General features: G+C 35.6%; 1 protein-coding gene across 1 annotated transcript; it reads left to right on the forward strand.

Moving 5' to 3' along the window:
• Positions 1 to 19,475: 19,475 nt before the first annotated feature.
• Positions 19,476 to 20,141, forward strand: LOC145045497 (uncharacterized). Its single transcript, XM_078993820.1, has one exon. The coding sequence runs from the start codon at positions 19,476 to 19,478 to the stop codon at positions 20,139 to 20,141; it is 666 nt and encodes a 221-aa protein (XP_078849946.1).
• The last annotated feature ends 235 nt before the right edge of the window (positions 20,142 to 20,376 follow it).

The following is a 20,376-nucleotide window of genomic DNA, read 5'->3' on the forward strand; positions in this document are numbered from 1 at the left end:
TAGTTTTAGTATAGTAAGGTGAGCGCTGAAGCGCTGCACGAATCTTTCTTAGAAAGATTCAGCGATGAAGTTCTGCCCCTGCAGAGTCCGACTCCTAGCTAAAATCCCCTTGTAAGTAAGTTATGCTTACCCTATTTTAAATATAGTTTATGTTTAAAATTTGTATTCATATTAAAAATTTATAATAAATATTTGAGCTATTATTATGACTTATATAAGTGTCATTATAATATCTTTTTAACTACTCGCGGTACGGGGAATCTAGTTTAAAGGGCCGCATAGGGTTGTTGGATTTCAGAAGTACTATACGCCAAAATGGTCCTTCCCTCCGGTGTTTTATGTCTGGCCCCTGTCTGTACATAGTGGTTGTAAAGTATTGTTTAAACGCTTATATAATAATAATAATAATAATAATAATAATAATAATAATAATAATAATAATAATAATAATAATGATGATGATGATAATAATAATAATAATAATAATAATAATAATAATAATAATAATAATAACAATAATAACAATAAGACTAATAATTAGTCACGATAAATATTAGACTAAAATCTAGTGGTGATAATACTAGGTTTCGTCGAAGGAAATTATTTTAAAGTAAACGAAACGTTGTCCGAGTACCGAGTCACCACCTTCTCAGGTGAGTGCATAGTTACTTTCATCTTACACATAGATATGAAGTATTTTATACAAACTACATGTTATGTGTGCATATTATCTAAATAATTGTTGTCTATGCTGGATGAATGTTTTTTTATACATGTTTTAAATGATTTGAACTGTATACGTATTTTAAATATACAAGTATGTTGGGTATGAGATGGTAGATGAATGATGAGAGATAAAAGATGATGTGAGTAAACATTGGCATCTATAGACTTAGTGCCTACCAAATAACATCGACAACTATGGACTTAGTGCCTATTGGACAAACACCGTTAGCTATGGACTTAGTACCTGTTAGGAATTGGTGGCTATGGACTTAGTACTTGTTAGGAATTGGTAGCTATGGACTTAATACCTATTAGATAAACACTGGTAGCTATGGATTTAGTACCCAGCAGCTATGGAATTAGTGTTTTACAAACGAGCATTGATAGCTATGGATTTAGTGCCAGTCCTATAACCCTGGAAGCAAGGGACTTCAGAATAAACGAATGCAGGATAAATGACTCATATGATAGATCCTTAAGAGTAAAGACGACAATGGGGATGGGTAATTGGGTTGATTGTTTGATTGTTTAAACATAATAATTATATTATTGTGGGTTGAAAACCCTATGTACTCACCAGGTTTCCCAACCTGACCCACTCAGTTTATTCATATCACAGGTGACGATGTGAAGTTACCTTACATTGAGAGATTAAGGAGATATAGATCACTAGTGATAATGAATGTAAGTTTTGTTTATGCTTATATTGACGATGACATCCCAAATGTATTAAAACAAATTAAAAATATTTTTCTTCGGAAATGATTTGATAACGTATTTATCATGTTTTACTAGGGAACAAATTCCGCAACGTTTTTATTAAAAGAGGGACCTTGATTTTCATAAAGCATAAACAAAAGCGGTCTTTTCTGGCCGTGAAGATGGGGAAGTCACAATTCATCAGCAGCAGAAGTGGAATTTGAAGATCCGATGTTTTTAACATTCAACAGTGGTCAAGCAGTTCCTGAGATAAAACTCAGAGGTTCTTCATCCTAACCATTCAGATAACCCTCTGTTAAAACATGAAGTGACCCTCTTAACTTAGCCTACCGCAACCCACAAGGATCCGCAGTCAAGCTCCCATCAATTGCCTCATCTAGAGTCATCTATCCAACAACAGTCTGCTTACTTTACTTAGTTTAATTTTATCTATCTTTTTTGTAATACTCTCTATTGTCCAGCATTCCTTGCATAGCTACTCTTAGAGAGTGGATCAAATGTAATTCTTGAGTCTCTATATATAGAGCTCATTCTTTCACAGTTTATAAGAATCCTACACATCTATCAATCTGAATTATCTTCAAGTATTTCGATTATGCATCTCATATCTTTCTTACTCTCTAAATCCTCTCTATTATAACTGATAATTACTTCTCTTCGAAGCAAGTCATTCGTGACTTTATCACTAAGGTTGATCTCACTCACTAACTTGGTTTGAATGCATTCCATGTTTTGAATCAACTTATGTGTTTACTTGATATATCACCTGCTATCATTTATACTTCCTTACATTTCTGTAACTAACTATCTAACTATCTAGGTCATTAACTTATTATTGTTGAGCTTTTAGATCCTTTGAGATTAACTATTTCCACAACTATACTTGTTCTAACATTTGTTCAGGTGTAGCTCAAGTTTTTCTCTCAATAATTGGTATCAGTGCCATAGTGGTTGCTTTTTGAAAAACAAAACTATGATTTTCAAAGGGCCTTCTATACCGCTAAAGGTCATTTCTTAAAAAAAAACACAAAAAAAAAGGAATAATGGCACAAGCACTTTCTCTAAATGTTTCCAAAAGTGTTGGTGGTTCAAATCGAGCCCCAATATTGGTGGAAAATTAATACCATCACTGGTCTCAAAGAATGGAAAGGTATTTATGGAGACTTGGTAGAGATGTATGACGATGTGTTGAAGAAGGACCACATCTCGCTATTCTTATACCTGTTCAAACTGATGGCACCAAAGCCAGATTAGGAGGAGGACAACCAGACATGAACCGTCCCACCAAAGATGATCTTGATAAAATGGAAAATCATGTTGTTTCTTTTTATGAAATATCTTGTGGAGTTGCTCCTGAAAACTTCGACATTATCATAAACTACAAATCAACAAAAGAGATCTGGGATGTTCTCAAGAACTAGTATGAAGGCTCAGAACAAGCTCAAGATAAGAAGCTTACTACTGCACTCAATGAATTCAACAACTTCAAGGCTCATACTGGAGAAAGTTTAGAAGACTCTTTCAAAAGGTTCAATCTGACAGTCACTAAGTTATCAAATGTTGGCACCATCCGCAGTAACCATGAAATAAACCTTCAATTTCTCAACGGTTTAGGAAGACTTTGGACCACTGCTAAAATGATACTTCAAGGAGATAGAAAGATTCATTCCCTGTCTCTCTACAAGCTCTATGGGGAACTGCAAGCACAGGAATCCACTGTACTCAAAGACTCTGCTGACTTTAGAGAAACATTTTGCAAAGGATTGCAAAGCTAATGTGGTGAAAAACAGAGCAATCTACCTTAGAATGGCTCAAGAATTGTAGGAAAAGGATAAGGATAAGGAATACGTGGATCATGTCAAAAGAGACCATCAAGTTTGGTCATCCAGAGATAAAGATGAAACCATCAGCAATATCAACGGAAAAGGCAAGATCTGTATGCTCGCAACTGCTGATGATGATAGGTCTACAAAGCTGGAAATGAACTACTACTACATGGAAAAAGATGGAACACTAAGCATCATCGAACAGGTAAAACTCATGATCCAAACTCTAAAATATAACATGCATGACTGTCAACCTTTCATAGACAATCTAAATGACACATGTGCTGCTGATCTTAAAGACTACAAGAAAGCCTTAGATGAGAAGAACATAGCATCCCAAGAGATGTTTCATGTGAGAGGAAGACGGGACAACAAAAGATTCAAAATGGTCATGTTAGAAAGAGATTTAGAGTTAGAAAAGGATGCAAGAATGTTGAGTGAAACACAACTAGAGATAGCTTTGAACCAAAGAGATTTAGCTCAAAGTGATATTGTACGCTTAAATCTATTAATAGAAAAATTGTTCAATGAAAGTGAAGCTATTGAAAATTTGGTTAATAATGGAACTATGGACAATACATACAATTGGGGTTGGTCCAATGGATATCCTACCACAGAGGATTCCTCACCCGGTTTAACAAAGATCGACTTTATGTCCCTCCGGACCAAGAATTTCATTTTCCAGTCAATGAAAAGACTTTTCCCGAAGATATCAGAACCCAGTTCGATAGATTTCATAATCTATGTAATAATTGTGTCATTGAGGAAATTGTGCCTGAGGTGTCGAATCACACATGTGATTAAACTCCTATCTGTGGCACAATCAACCCAAATTCTCAGACCTCATTTGTTGTTGATGAATAAATTGTCATAGAAAGTCCTAAAGTCTCACAGGACATTCCACCTTTGTCCTTAGACCGTAGTACCTCTCACTGTAGTCATGATTCTTAAAAAAACTCCCACTCCAGTCACAACTCAGACTTACGCTACGGTAGCTAAGTCTTCCTTACCAAAGTCCACAATAAAAAGCTCTGTGACTCTTCAGCTAGTTTATCATGAACTACCCATAGAAAACTTTGAAGTAGGTCAATTCTCTCAAAACCCTGAATCTTCTAGTTCTGATAAGTCAAGCCCTTGTTGTCGAAACTTTTCAAAGGTTTCTAGAAAACCGATGTTAAACACTAATGAGTGCGGTTCTCTAAAAAACTTTAGCAAAAAAGACTTTTAAAGAGGATATTCGATCTCGAGGTACAAATTGGCAAACCTTCTCTAAAAATAAAAGACATATCAGATTTCCAAAATCTAAGAGTCAGAAAGGTTTCTTTTTGCTCACTGTTTTTCAAAAAAAGTATCCCATCAAGAAAACATGCAAAAAGGAATGTGCAGTTTCAACATCCATTCCTAACTCATATGACAAAACCCAAAAGAAAGAAAGGAGTTTTCGAAGCAATGGTTTTCAAATCTATTCCTCAGATGATCCAAAATGGAAGGGTATCTTACCCATTCGAACACTTTTAACATCACATCAGAATTTCAACAAGTGGAAGGGCGTTTTACCAAATCTTTGAGAAAGGTCCAAGGTGTCTACACGTGCTAAATCTTCTTCGAAACAACTTTTTTAAATTCCAACAGCAAACATGTCAGATGTTACCAACCTCGGACCAGTCACAAATCTACAACTTCCTTCCGACCACTGTCTAAACAAAGTGCCAAAACAGAAGACAGAATTTCAGCTTGTCAATATCAATGTAGTTGTTAGAAAAGGTTATCTCATGTCAAAACTGATCCTTTTCAGAAGCCTCGTAACTTTTCAAAAAGGCACACCACTCCAAAAACTCACAAACACCTAGGACTAGGATTAAAAGTTGACACGAAATTAGTCCCTGCAACATTGTTTCATGCATCAATCAGAAAGTCATCTATTTTCCCAGGCTCCAAACTATTTTGGATGCCTAAACTAACCGTGTAATTTTCAGGCCTTGTGCAAGGAGGAACAAGAGGAAGAATGGTTAATCAACAGTGCCTGCTCCTTGCACATGACGGGAAAGTTAGAATACCTTTGAGATTTCAGATCAATTTGCAACGGTGGAAATGTCACATTTGGGAACAATGCTAATGGGATAATCTGAGGTTATGGAGTTCTTACTATGGGAGACTTCTCTATTCAAAAGTTTGCTTATGTACAAGGCCTCAAAAACAATCACATCAGCGTTGGTCAACTATGTAAAGCAAGCCATCGTGTTGAATTTGATGACCAATTTTGCTATGTAATGACAAGCGATATGAGCAATTGTTTGATCAAGTACAGATCTGAAGGTACTATGTACCCTATAGATGTACCTCTGATCATAGGCAAACCGTAGTTATGCTTTCTATCCAACGCCGTATCCGAAGTCAGTTGGCTATGGCACCACAAGCTCACTCAACTCAACTTCAGATACATCAACAATTTGGTCACCAGAAAACTAGTTGTTGGGTTTTGAGCAATCTAACACTTCCTAAGTGTGCATGCAACCCTAATAAACCTTGGATCTATGTTTGTCTAAATACATGCAAAATAATAATTTTCCAAGGTTCATATTTTAAACATAAAAGAATTATATGAGATTACATACCTTTTGATGATGAGTTTGATTCCTAAGGAGTTTGAGGGCCAAGCACCAATAGTGTGAATGCCTCAAATGGAATCACAAATCACCACAAACTCTTGGAAAACTTTGAGAGAGTGTATACACACTTATAAAATCGGTCACACACAAACACACATACTCTAGTTACACTAGTTTCACTAGTGGCTATTTCATGCAACATAAGCATGCTTATATAGTGTACATGATTTGGGTGAAACCCTAATAACCCATGACCTTTACTTTTCCAAGGATCCATGGGTTAAAAGCTCCATGGATCATCCATGGACTTCCATACAAGCCTAGCTCATTTACAAATGAGTGTTAGCCCACACCATATAAAACCAATAGCCCACAATCTAATTAGTCTTCCTTTTAATCTCTAAATTAATTCATAATTAATTTAAGACTAAGACTAATTAAATAACATGACTTCATATTAATATATTATAACTTATAATATATTAATAATCATATGTGTATAACTCTCATAAAATTATCCATAAATAGTTTGGATGAAATGCAACCCAAATGGACCATGCCGGGTCGGGTCAAGTATATACCAAATAAGTTATGGACTTAGACACCTTATCCAACAGACACCCACTTGGATAAGTCTAATAACTATATTTTCGTATGTTACTTCAGGAACCAACCATCAATCGTAGCTCTCGAAAACTCTGTTGAACTATGAAGCGCCATTTTAGATAAGTGGTCATATAATCCTCTGTTCTCATGATATCAGCCGGACAAATACATGGAACAACGTCGTACTTATTGTCCAACAATTTGTTTCCCGATTTTCCGATTTGTTTGACAAAGAACTTAATCAAACATATCAATTTAGTTCTGACCGGCCGGTACATAGGTCACAGCAAAATCATCGAGGGGCCTAGATATCGCTTCTATTTCTAGAAGGAACAGATAAACTTCGACTCATATGCTTGTTCTACTACTTGTTGAATTGTACACAAAGGCACGTTTTATAACATCAAGTTACTGATGCGTTTACGTGCAATCAATGCACAACCAACTCATAGGTAACAACTCATATCTCTAGGTTTGAAGATTTATATGATATTACCGTCTCACGATCACTCGAGATAAATTCCATGAAGTGATACAAGTAAGCGTGGGTTTATTCCAATACTCATAACTTATGAGCACTCATGAATGTTGTAGCAACCATTGTTATGACTAAACCCATTTAGCCATCTACAAAGCCGATTCATGACAATCTTGATTCATACCTACTTCCAACATATGAACGACTGTGGAGTGTTTAACCAACTTAGTCATTCGGAAAGAATAACCTAGCTATTTTGGAAGTCAAAACATGCAAAGTGAAACACAATAATAATCGAATCCAATATGGTCTCAGAACCCTTTTGAATATAAATAGAACCACCTTTTATTTATCACCATATTTATTACACATTATTCATTGTATAATGTTTCAAACAATCAACTTAAGACTTGAATAAAAACAATAGTTAACCCATGCTCCTAGCATGTACACTTTGTTTTTCTAAACAATAGTTATGCCATACTCCAAGTATGCACACTATGTTTGTCTATGATCCTTACATTGTGATGTAGATCAATTGAACATGATTCCAATGATACTCATTTCACAATCCCAAATCCTTATTGTAAATGTGAGAATCCCCGATTCCAGTCATTTACCAAAAATCTGTTAGATTTCAAACTTTTATGCAATGTTCCTCTTGTAATGATTATTCACAAAGTCACCAAAACCTTGTCACCAGTCATTACAGAGTATTCCAAAGAAGGTCAACTTCTATGGAACGAAAGTCTCATATTCAAAGTACATTGCTTTGAACATCCTTCTTGCATTAAGGTTTTTCTAATCTTACATAGATTGAATAACTTCCACCTATGGAGACATTTCCATAGTCCCATTTTGACTATCACTTCCGAACAAGAGTTACATCATACTTCAAACTTTCCCTGAGTAACCAATCTTTGGCGAACCTCAGATTGTCCTCGACAATTGCTTAATCACTTTAGTCATATCCAGTTCTGGACTTTTCCCTTCTTAATGCCTTAAGCATTTGGAAAATTTAGAAAAGATGAATATTATAGCACCTGCAATTGATCCTATATCAGAAGCATATGGGACATGATTCATGATGTCTGACATAAAGACATGATACTAGACCAGTCTTTTGCTACAATATTTTTATTTGCCATGTTTTCAAAATTTAACTATGAAAAGGGATGCCGTAATCATAATCGAATTTTGAAAACGCAATATATATAGAATTTCATAATTTTAACCATTCCAACACAAAATTCATATATATTCTTGACTATAGATGATTAAAATCTCAATCTAAGCTTTAGAATTGAAATGAAGTATAATTTCCTCTCCCTTAATTATAGCAAAACAACTTTTCAACCCCTGTGACTTCAAGAATTGAAACTTTGTTTTCTATAATTAACATTGCTAACTTGCAACACTAAACGTAATAATCATGCTCCCACTAACATGATGATAATCAGCATAACACTTATGCTCCCACTAGCTCTGACATATTTCTAGAAATCTGCTGGACTTCTGAAATTTAGATTCATACACCGTTTCTTAGATAGCTCACATGTGTGTCTAAACAATTTTCAGAACTATGAAAAGGGATGCCGTAATCATAGTCTCAATTTCTTAGGCATTTTCCATTTCTCACAAGTCCATGTTAGTGTGCCGGTTAACCACACGCGCTCCACTAATGACTTTTGAAAATGCAAATAACACAATTAATATCTACGTAAAATCTACTTAGTGAAAGTGTTTCCTCACCATCATTTTCATGAATCGGAGAGAAACCTTATGACACTTAGATTTTATAGTGTATGAGTTCCTATCCATGTGAATTTGTCAAAACCATGATCACAAGAGAAGGTTAGTGACAAATTCAGCCTTACATGGATTAAACTTGCTCAATCTTAGTTTCTTGTCACCTTGGTAGCACAAGGCCCACCAATGCTTCCATGTTGAACTCTAATAACTCACATGCAAATTCAACTTATTTGAAGTAGGTACAGAAATAAGAATTATGTCAACACGATAGGTTGCAAACCTTAAGTCGTGTGCTAGTGATAAATTACAGGTTTTACTCTTGATTAAATCTTGAAACTCTTTTAGGATCTTTAAGGCTTCCACTGTCCCTTTGACATATAAGTTTCCCCAGTCAAGAACCATTCCTTGACAAAACAAATATTCAAGGGATAGTGCGGATTCTTATCAAGACTAACACTTTACACAATTGGTCTTAGTTGGTCTTTGTCTCATCCAAGATATCACAACTTACTAATCTCAAATGTACAAGAGTAGAAACATTTTACACTACATTTGATAAGTGTTTTAAACCTTACTTTATGTCACTCAAGGTTACAATCTTGGAGTATGACTCTAAGAATTTTTATGGAATGAAGTATGACTCATCTTCTTGATCTTAACCAATCCAATAATTCATGACCTCTCTTCTTAGCCATAGCAATGCACTAAGACGTCCTTAGAGTATGAATTTGTGATATGGTTTCATAATCATTATGATGATCATGAAATACGATACTAAAGTACTCTCCCATCCTTTCAGATTTGAGAAACTTTTATCTTTCTGCCTAATTTGATTCTTCTCATTTGTTTTGTCATACATTGTAACCTTTCCAATGTTACAGAATTATACTTAACCTTATAAGTATAATCATATTTACTAATCTTTAGTAAATCATGACAAATCAATCTTTGTGGTGGACCTTGACCAGCGCACACTCAGTGTACCTAATTCCTTAGTCCTTCAATTGACTCACATATACATGTGATCAAAGAATTAGTCTTAATTCTCAAAGATGAAAATTCTCATTCATTATACAATGCAACTTGTATGATTCCAAGTTTCTGTCCAATTGAAACTTGGGTGATGAAAAACTTTCTTCATTTGGTAAATTCAAACACTACCACAAATGAAGGAATTAAATCCACTTTCCAATATTGCTATTACTGGAAACATATAAGCAACAATTTTTCACAGATGCCATTGTAAGGATATTTTTAAAATAAATAAAATTAAAACCTTTTTTTTTCTTTTTTTTTAAAAACTTTGCGGAAAAACTTATCCTTACAATCCACATGAAAACCTTGTTGTTATCTATTCCTAATTTATATATCCTAACTCTCAAGCAACAACTCAAAATTCTGATCACCGAACCATGTGATTGAAACCCATCTTCGCAATCAGAATCAACATATACTTCTTTAAGCTTCCTATCTTTTCTTTTGATTCTTAAAAACATCAACATGTGACCCATTCACATTATGTAATAAGAATCTCCAAATAGGAACTTAATAGAGTTAATCAGTGGACTTTAACTGAAGTAGAGTCAAACTTTTTGACTTGATCAATCTGATGATCTTTCTGGTAAATATGGCAGCTTCGCAATCAGTGTCCCTCGCTTTGGCAATAAAACATATAGACCCTTTGGTAATGGCAAATGAGACTATCTCAGACTTAGCCTTTCTCTTTACCATTTGGTCAACCGAGTTGACTATGGCCGATCCCTTTCCATTGGGAAGAGAAATTCTTTTCTAGATATCCAATGCTACCATTGCCAATGTCCATTTAAGATTTGGGAAGTTGTTCTTTTAATCAAATTTGCTTTACTGGTGTTCCAAATCATTGCTGATTCCACAACACCAAGCCAATATATAACATCATTGAGGGTCATGTCATAGTCTGTCTCATAGTAGTCCCAAAGAGACTCACTATGTTACTAAGAAAGTGATTGAACATCCAACTTTCACGAGACTTTGACACCCAACTCTCCCGGCTTGTCAATATGTGACTTTATCTCCAAGATGTGAGAACACATAGACTATGCTTTCCAATAGGGATTGAGTGACTTTAAACTTTTCAAGAACTTGTGGGTGAGGGAGAATAATTGGAGGATGTGGAGGAAGTGAAGCATGATGTTGAGTGACACCATCTTCAAGAGATTTTGGAAGATCATAGTTGTCTGAACCAGACATCTATAATGGGAGAAAATCAAGTTAGTTGATTCAAAGTCCTTAATATAACACCCAATATGAAATATTAAGGCTAGGACCCAACACAATATTTTATAACTTGGAAGAGGGATGCCGTAATCCAAGCTATAAAATATTTGAAGGTAGGCGGATGACGATTCACCAATTTCCACCATGAAAAACGAAATAATTTATTAGGTTTTAATTGGATTAGAAATTCCTAGATCTTTTGAGATTCATTGAACTTTTCAATGGCATGTTTCAATCTCAAGTGTGCCCTCTCTAATTTTGTGACTGGGATGCCGAGGATCACAAAACAAGGTGTGAATAACCATACCAATTCACTTGGTACCCATAATATTATCACCTAATCAATGTGCCGGTTAACCACACATGCTCCATTGATCTATGACAAACATTAAGTCACCCTTCATGGTCCTTACTAGTCCAAGTTAGTGTGCCGGTTAACCACACACGCTCCACCAACGACTTGGTAAGGTACAAAATGTGAATCCCATGGGCTAGCACCAAATTCACATTTTTCTTAAAGTAACTAAGATTGGGAATTAAATAAAAAAATATTTAGTTACTTTATGATAATGATTATACTTTTAATGAGAAGTTAAAGTCATTGTCCTACCCGTTCGGCTAACGACCCTCCACCGATCAAGCAAGCAGTGGGTGAGAGTGGACACCCATTAAGTCGCCATTTTATAGGCAACAACCCTATACCCACCTTATAGACCGGCTTCGTTTATGAGGCCTACTAACGGTAAAACGACTTGTTCTTATACATATACATATATATATATATATATATATATATAATTAACCATTAATGTTATAAATAGTATAAGTGTTGAATTTTTAACTTTTAAAATTCTAAGTGTTGGAATTAAAGTTTATTAAAGTGTGTGAAACTTTTCCAAATTCCAAAACTTGAGGGCAAGTTTTGTAACTCTTCAAAACTTATGAATTAAAGGTTCATAAAATGAAGACTCTTCATTCTATGTAACTTATGTGTTTTTAATGTGTGTTAAAGAAAAGTGGCCTTTGGATATCCATAACTTGAGGACAAATTATGGACTCCATTAAAACACATAAATGATCAAGAATTAATCCTAAACAATTCAGCAAATAATTCCTATCATCTTCTAAATTCATAAGAACATGAACATGATTATCAAAGTTTCAAGAATTATATGAACACATACAAAGCATGAAATTTTGATATATACTATTGTAAATGGATTAGAACAACCATTACACCAACTAAAATAAGGTTTAAAATATCAAAACATTTTAGGGTAAAGCTTTTAGTCCATTTCCAGCAGCAAAAGTCGAAAATCTGCATACTGAACCTTCTACTCGCCAAGTGCACGAACCTACTCGGCGAGTAGGATGAATTTTGCCTTGGACTCGGCGAGTCCCCCCCATGGACTCGGCGAGTCCATCATGCAGACATCAAAAATTTCGACTTTTTTCACTATTTTGCATCAAGTATCAAACAAGCAAGCCTAGGCTCTGATACCACTGTTGGGTTTTGAGCAATCTAACACTTCCTAAGTGTGCATGCAACCCTAATAAACCTTGGATCTATGTTTGTCTAAATACATGCAAAATAATAATTTTTCCAAGGTTCATAAATTATCTAACATGGCATGGGGTACTTTTAAACATAAAAGAATTAGATGAGATTACATACCTTTTGATGATGAGTTTGATTCCTAAGGAGTTTGAGGGCCAAGCACCAATAGTGTGAATGCCTCAAATGGAATCACAAATCACCACAAACTCTTGGAAAACTTTGAGAGAGTGTATACACACTTATAAAATCGGTCACACACAATCACACATACTCTAGTTACACTAGTTTCACTAGTGGCTATTTCATGCCACATAAGCATGCTTATATAGTGTACATGATTAGGGTGAAACCCTAATAACCCATGACCTTTCCTTTTCCAAGGATCCATGGGTTAAAAGCTCCATGGATCATCCATGGACTTCCATACAAGCCTAGCCCATTAACAAATGAGTGTTCTCCCACACCATATAAAACCAATAGCCCACAATCTAATTAATCTTCCTTTTAATGTCTAAATTAATTCATAATTAATTTAAGACTAAGACTAATTAAATAACATGACTTCATATTAATATATTATAACTTATAATATATTAATAATCATATGTGTATAACTCTCATAAAATTATCCATAAATAGTTTGGATGAAATGCAACCCAAATGGACCTTGCCGGGTCGGGTCAAGTATATACAAAATAAGTTATGGACTTAGACACCTTATCTAACACTAGTCAGAGGTCTTCCAATCCTCACGTTCAGAAATGATATTCTCTGTCCTGCATGTGAGTGTGGAAAGCAATTCATGGCAAGTCACCCCATAGTGATTGACTCTTCAATTTCTCAACCATTGGAACTCTTGCACATTGATCTCTGCAGTCCATATACCGTAGCCAGTCTTCATCACAAATAATATATATTGGTTATAGTGGATGAGTTTACTCATTTCACATGGGTCTTCTTTCTTCGACTCAAGTCAGAAACACCGCAAGCGTTGATCAACTTCATCAAGGAAATTGAACTTCTGATCATGTTACCAGTTAGACGTATCCGAAGTGATAATGGAACCGAGTTTACTAACCATCTTCTAAATAGTTTCTTGGTTTCCAAAGGGATTACTCACAACTTCTCAGCTCCTTACACACGAAAATAAAATAGCATAGTAGAACGAAGGAACCACACTCTAGTAGAAGCTGCTAGATCTATGCTCAAATTTGCACACCTTCCTCTCTACTTCTGAGCCGAAGAAGTGGCCACAACTTGTTTTGTTCAAAATCGAAGCATTGTGTGCAAACGTGTCAACAAAACACCCTATGAGGGCCTTAACAACCGTAAGCCCAATGTCCGATTCATTCATATATTTTGATGTAGATGCTTCGTAATCAACAATAGAGATCAGCTCAATAAATTCGCACCAAAGTCTGATGAATGCATCTTCCTTGGCGATTCCACTGACAAGGTTGCTTATCAAGTTCTCATTAGACATACAAGGTTGATAATTGAAAGCTTCGATGTGAAATATGATGATTATCACATCCAAAACTCTGCTCCATCAAGCGAATACACAATAATTCTGGAAAATGATATTCCAGCCTCTTCGGGTCCATTAAATCTAGTTCAAGTAAACTATAAAGATCTCTTCGATCTGGTAGATACAACCAAGTTATCTGAAGTTCTCCTGTCTTTAGAAGCTCAGCAGCAGCATGCTGATGTATTTGGTCCAACATTGTCCGAAGAAGTATCACTAAATACTTCCAACTTTCTGGTTGAGGGGGAAAACTCAACTCCGGACCACACAACAACCATCGAGCTTCCAGTACTAGAAGATGAAGCTCCAATCCGCAGAGAGTTTCAACCATCAAACGTTAATGTACCAGGTCGTAAAATAGCGGGTGCAAATGGATCTTCAAGAAGAAGACCGACATGGATGGTAATGTACACACTTATAAGGCGCGACTGGTTGCAAAGGCTTTTCTCAAACTCTAGGAGTTGATTATGATGAGACCTTTTCACCAGTAGTAATGATTAAGTCTATTAGGGTTATGTTAGCCATTGATGCATTTCATGATTATGAAATATGGAAAATAGATGTCAACACCGCTTTCCTTAATGGAAGGTTAGCTGAGGATGTTTACATGAGTCAGCTAGAGGGTTTTGTCAGTACAGAGCACCCTAATAGAGTGTGTAAGCTTGAGAAATCCATCTATGGATTGAAACAAGCACCTCACAGATGGAATATTTGTTTCGTTGAGAAAGTCATAGGGTTTGGCTTTTCGAGGAGCGAAGATGAATCTTATGTATATGTCAAGGCTAGTGGGAGTATATCTAGCTTTTTGGTATTGTATGTGGATGACATACTACTCATAGGAAATGACATCCCAACTTTGCAAGAAGTAAAGTCCTGGCTTAGGAAGTGTTTTACTATGAAGGACCTTGGAGAAGCTGCCTATATTCTAGGGATAAGGATTTTGAGAGACAGGAGTAAGAGTAGAATTGGACTTAGTCAGAGTACCTATCTGGATAAGGTGCTGAATAGGTTCAACATGCATAATTCCAAGAAAGGAGAGTTACCGACCTAGAGTAACGCCAGATTGAATAAGACTCAGAGCCCGAGTACAAAGGCTGAGATAGCTAAGATGAGTTGAGTATTGTATGCTTCCATTGTAGGCTCGATCATGTATGCTATGACTTGTACTCGTCCTAATGTGGCCTTTGCATTGAGCATGATCAGCAGATTTCAAGGGAACTCTGTCAAGGCTCACTGGACTATGGTAAAGAACATTCTCAAGTATTTGTGGAGGACTAAGGACTGGGACCTTACCCTCGGTGGGAGTGATAACTTGAGAGTAGTACGGTATAGTGATGCTAGCTTCCAGAGTGATAGGGATAATTTCCGCTCTCAGTCAGGCTGGGTCTTTACCTTAAACGAAGGAGCAATTACTTGGAAAAGTTCCAAGCAGGAGACAGTGGCTGATTTAACTTGCGAATCAGAGTATATAGCAGCAAGCGAGGCAGCAAAGGAGGCTATATGGCTAAATAACTTCATTGGATACCTTGGAGTTGTACCAACTATAAAGGAGCCGATGGAAATTTTTTGTGATAGTAAAAAGTGCAGTTGCCTTAGCCAAGGAACCAAGGAATCACGAAAGATCCAGACACATCAACAGGAAATAACATTTCATCAAACATTGAATAGAAAAAGGACTCCTCTTGGCTAAGAGGGTATCATCGGATGAGAGCCCAACATATCCCTTCAAAAAGGAACTGGGTAGGGTTAATCAACTTCCACATGCGAGGTACATATGGCTAAAGGATGATATTAGTTTCAGAAGTTAGATAGCTTTTGAAATGTCTAAAGTGTAATTGACATTTGATGATAAATAAAAGTTGTTGTTTATTTATAAGTATAAGTGTTGCTATCTTCTGTCAATCGTTTACTATCATTTCATTTTGCATGTTTTGACTTCCAGAATAATTGTGTTATGGTATATCATATTATTTAAATTCTCCACAGTCAGTCATATGTTGGAAGTAGATATGAATCAAGACTGTCATGAGTTGGCTTATAGACGTCTAAGATGTTGGACATAGCAAGAGTTGCTACAACACTCATGAGTGCTCATAAGTTCTGAGTATTGGATTCAACCCACGCTCACTTGTATCACTTCATGGAATTTATCTCGAGTGATCGTGATATGGTAATATCATATAAGTCTTCAAACCTAGAGATAAGAGTTGTTGACTATAAGTTGGTTATACATTGACTGTACAAAAAACTTTGGTAAATCGATGTTATAAAACGTGCCTTTGTGTACAATTCAATGAGTAGTGGAACAAGCATATGATTCAAAGTTTATCTATTCCTTCTTGGATTAGAAGCGATATCTGGCCCCCTCGATGATTTTGTTTTGACCTATGCACCGGGACCGGTCAGAACTAAATTGATGCGTTCGATTAAGTTCTATGTCAGACAAATCGGAAATCAGGAAATAAACTGTTGGACAATAAGTAAGATATTGTTCCATGTATTTGTGCGGGTGATATCTACAACTAAGGATTATATGATCACTTATCTTAAATGGCATATCATCATCATCTCAGTTCTGCAAAACCTTGAAAGAGCTACGATTGCTGATCGGTTCCTGAAGTCATTATTACAGTTATAGTTATTAGACTTATCCAAGTGGGAGACTGTTGGATTAGGTATCTAAGTTCATAACAGTTATAGTTATTATTTCTGGAATGTACTTGAAAGAGCTACGATTGCTGATCGGTTCTTGAAGTCATTCTTACAGTTATAGTTATTAGACTTATCCAAGTGGGAGATTGTTGGACTAGGTTGGCATGGTCCATTTGGTTTGCCTGGTATTGCGACACTTGGATAGACTAAATGAGAGAAAGGACACTTATGGTTTATTAATATATTATAATTTCTAATATATTAATAATATTATTTAATTAGTATTGATCAAAGAATTAATTTGGAATTAATTAAGTGATCAAAAGGAGACTAATTTAATATATGGAGTTGATTGTGTAAATCATCAATTCTTTTATAGTGGGCTAATGATCCATGGTTTATTGAATTTGGCTAAAATCCATAAGGTGCCCCATGCATTCTCCATGGGGGTTATAAATCCATGGATCATGGAATATGGAAAGCCATGTCAGTTAGGGTTTACATGTTGTAATCGTACTTGTGACGCAACTATAAAAGGACCCCATGACTAGCAAAATTGGACTACTAAGTGAAGAACAAGAAGGATAGCCGATTATGAGTGTTAGTGAAATTCTCTCAAATTTATTCCAAGGGTTGTGGTGTTCTGTGAGACATTTGAGGCATCACACTTGAGGTGTTAGGCTTACAAAGCTCTCAAGGAATCCAAGCATCAAAAAGGTATGTTCTTCTACTAGCTATTATGTTTCAAAGTTCCCCATGCCATGCTAGTTAGGTTAAGAACCTTGGAAAATCAAATTTACATGTATCTTAGTAAAAGATAGATCCAAGGTTTCTAGGGTTGTATGTACACCTTAGGAGTGTTAGAATGCTCAAAACCCTTCATTATACTCAGCTATTTCTTCAGCAGAAGCATTGGTTTCGTCTATATCTTTGAGCTTTTTGTTGAGGACGTATTCTTTCTCTTCGTATTAGAGGGTCATGCCGATGTTGTGGATCCAATCATTAAAATTGGACCGATCGAAGGTGACCCTACCATAATTGTTCATAAGAGAAAAGAGAATGAAGGGTTCCAGCTTGAAGCATTATTTGAGCCAGAAATCTAAAAAAGAAAAGAGAAAAAGTTTAGACTAGATAATAATCCTTAGTATGACACCTAAATGGAATATTGAATCTAAGACCCAACACTATAATTCATAATTCTGAAGAGGGATGTCGTAATCCAATTGCAAATTATAAGAAGGTAGGTAAATGACAATTTACCAATTTCCACCATGAAAAACAAAAATGAACAATTAGGTTTTAAATGAAATGAATTTCCTAGATCCTTTTGAGATTTATTGAACTTTTGAATGGCATGTTTAATCTTGATTGCCCTTCAAGTTTGTGACTGGTATACCGAGGATCACAAACAAAGTGTGAATAACAATGCAAATTCGCTTGGTACTGTCGAGTCATTTACCACCTAATCAATGTGCCAGTCAACCACACACACTCCATTGATCTATGATAATTCTTGAGCTACCCTTTCCACCCTTGTTAGTCCAAGTTAGTGTGCCAGTTAACTACACACGCTCCACTAATGACTTTGACAAGGTGCAAAGTGAAATTTCGTGGAATTGCATCATTTTCACATTTTTCCTAAAGTAACTAAGATTGGGAGTTTATGAAAAACATTTAGTTACTTTATAACTTTGATTATACTTATTAATTAGGAACTAATGTCCTATCCTACTCGTTCGACTAACGACCGTCCATTAGTCAAGAGTGCAGTGAGTATGAGTGGATACCTAATGGCGGTCAATTTTATAGGTTGCTTCCTTAAACACCCCTTAAAGTCCAGCTTCGTGAATAAGGCCTACTAATGGTAAGAATGACTCTACTTATACATACATACACACACACACACACAGATATATATATATATATATATATATATATATATATATATATATATATATATATATATATATATATATATATATATATATATATATATAAGTACTAATTTGTTGAAACATGAAGTGACCCTCTTAACTTAGCCTACCGCAGCCCACAAGCATCCACAGTCAATCTCTCATCAGCAGCATCATCCGAAGTCATCTATCCAACCGCAGTCTACTTCTTACTTAGTTTAATTTTATCTATCTTTTCTGTAATACTCTCTATTGTCCAGTATGCCTTGGATGGCTACTCTTAGAGAGTGGATCAAATGTAACACTTGAGTCTTTATAAATAGAGCTCATTCTTTCACAGTTAAATATATCTTTCACATCTATCATTCTGAATTATCTTCAAGTATTTCTCTTACGCATCTCATATCTTTCTTACTCTCTAAATCCTCTCGAACATAACTGATAGTTACTTCTCTTTGGAGCAAGTCATTTGTGACTTTATCCCTAAGCTTGATCTCACTCACTAACTTGGTTTAAGTGCTTTCCATGTTATGAATCAACTTATGTGTTTACTTGATGTATCACATGCTGTCATTTATGCTTCCTTACATTTCCACAACTAACTATCTAACTATCTAACTCTTTAACTTATTATTGTTGAGCTTTTAGATCCTTTGAGATTAACTAATTCCGCAACTAAACTTGTTCTAACGTTTATTCAAGCGTGTCTCAAGTTTTTCTTTCGACAATTGGTATCAGAGCCATACTGGTTGCTTTTTGAAAAAAAAAAAGGAACACTGATTTTTAAAGGGCCTTCTATACCATTGAAAATTATTTCTTAAAACAAAAAATAAACAATAACAAAACAAGGAAGAATGGAAAAAGCACTTTCTATAAATGTTTCCAACAATGTTGGTGGTTCAAATCGTGCTCCAATATTTATGGCAAATGAATATCATCACTGGTATCAAAGAATGGAAAGATACTTAAGGAGACTTGATAGAGATGTATGGCAATCTGTTAAAGAAGGACCACATGTCCCTGTTCTTACACCAGTTCAAACTAATGGCACCACAGCCAGACTAGGAGGAGGACAACCAGTCATGAAGCATCCCACCAAAGATGATCTTGATAAAAAGGAAAATGATGTTGTAGCTTTTTATGAAATCTCTTGTGGAGTTGCTCCAGACAACTTCAACACTATCATAAACTGCAAATCAGCAAAAGAGATCTGGGATTTTCTCAAGAACGTGTATGTAGGCTTAGAACAAGCTCAACATAAGAAGGTGACAATTGCACTCAATGTATTCAACAACTTCAAAGCTCATACTGGCGAAAGTTTAGAAGACTCTTTCAAAAGGTTCAATTTGATAGTCACTAAGTTATTAAATGGTGGCACCATCCGTAGTAATCATGAAACAAACCTTCAATTTCTCAACGGTTTAGGAAGACATTGGACTATTTCTAAGATGATAGTTCAAGGAGATAGAAAGATTCATTCCCTGTCTCTCTATAAGCTCTATGGGGAATTGAAAGCATAAGAATCCACCGTACTCAAAGATTGTGCTGACTTCAGAGGACCACTTACTCTTGTGACACAAGTTCTTCACAATCAATCTTACTCTCCCTTGTATGACACTACACCACAGCCATACGAATCTGACTCAGAGTATGATGATGAAGAAGAATTTCAAAAGGCTATAACTCTTCTTACTAAACAGTTCAACCGGCTACGACCTCACTCTTTTTGCAAGAATCAACAATTCAACACACCTC

The sequence above is a fragment of the Lactuca saligna genome, chromosome 5 (assembly GCF_052625555.1).
Source record: "Lactuca saligna cultivar CGN05327 chromosome 5, ASM5262555v1, whole genome shotgun sequence".
Taxonomy (NCBI): Eukaryota; Viridiplantae; Streptophyta; class Magnoliopsida; order Asterales; family Asteraceae; genus Lactuca; species Lactuca saligna.

Coding starts and splice junctions, on each gene's coding strand:
- LOC145045497 (XM_078993820.1), top strand. CDS start 19,476: ATGGAAAAAGCACTTTCTATAAATGTTTCCAACAATGTTGGTGGTTCA.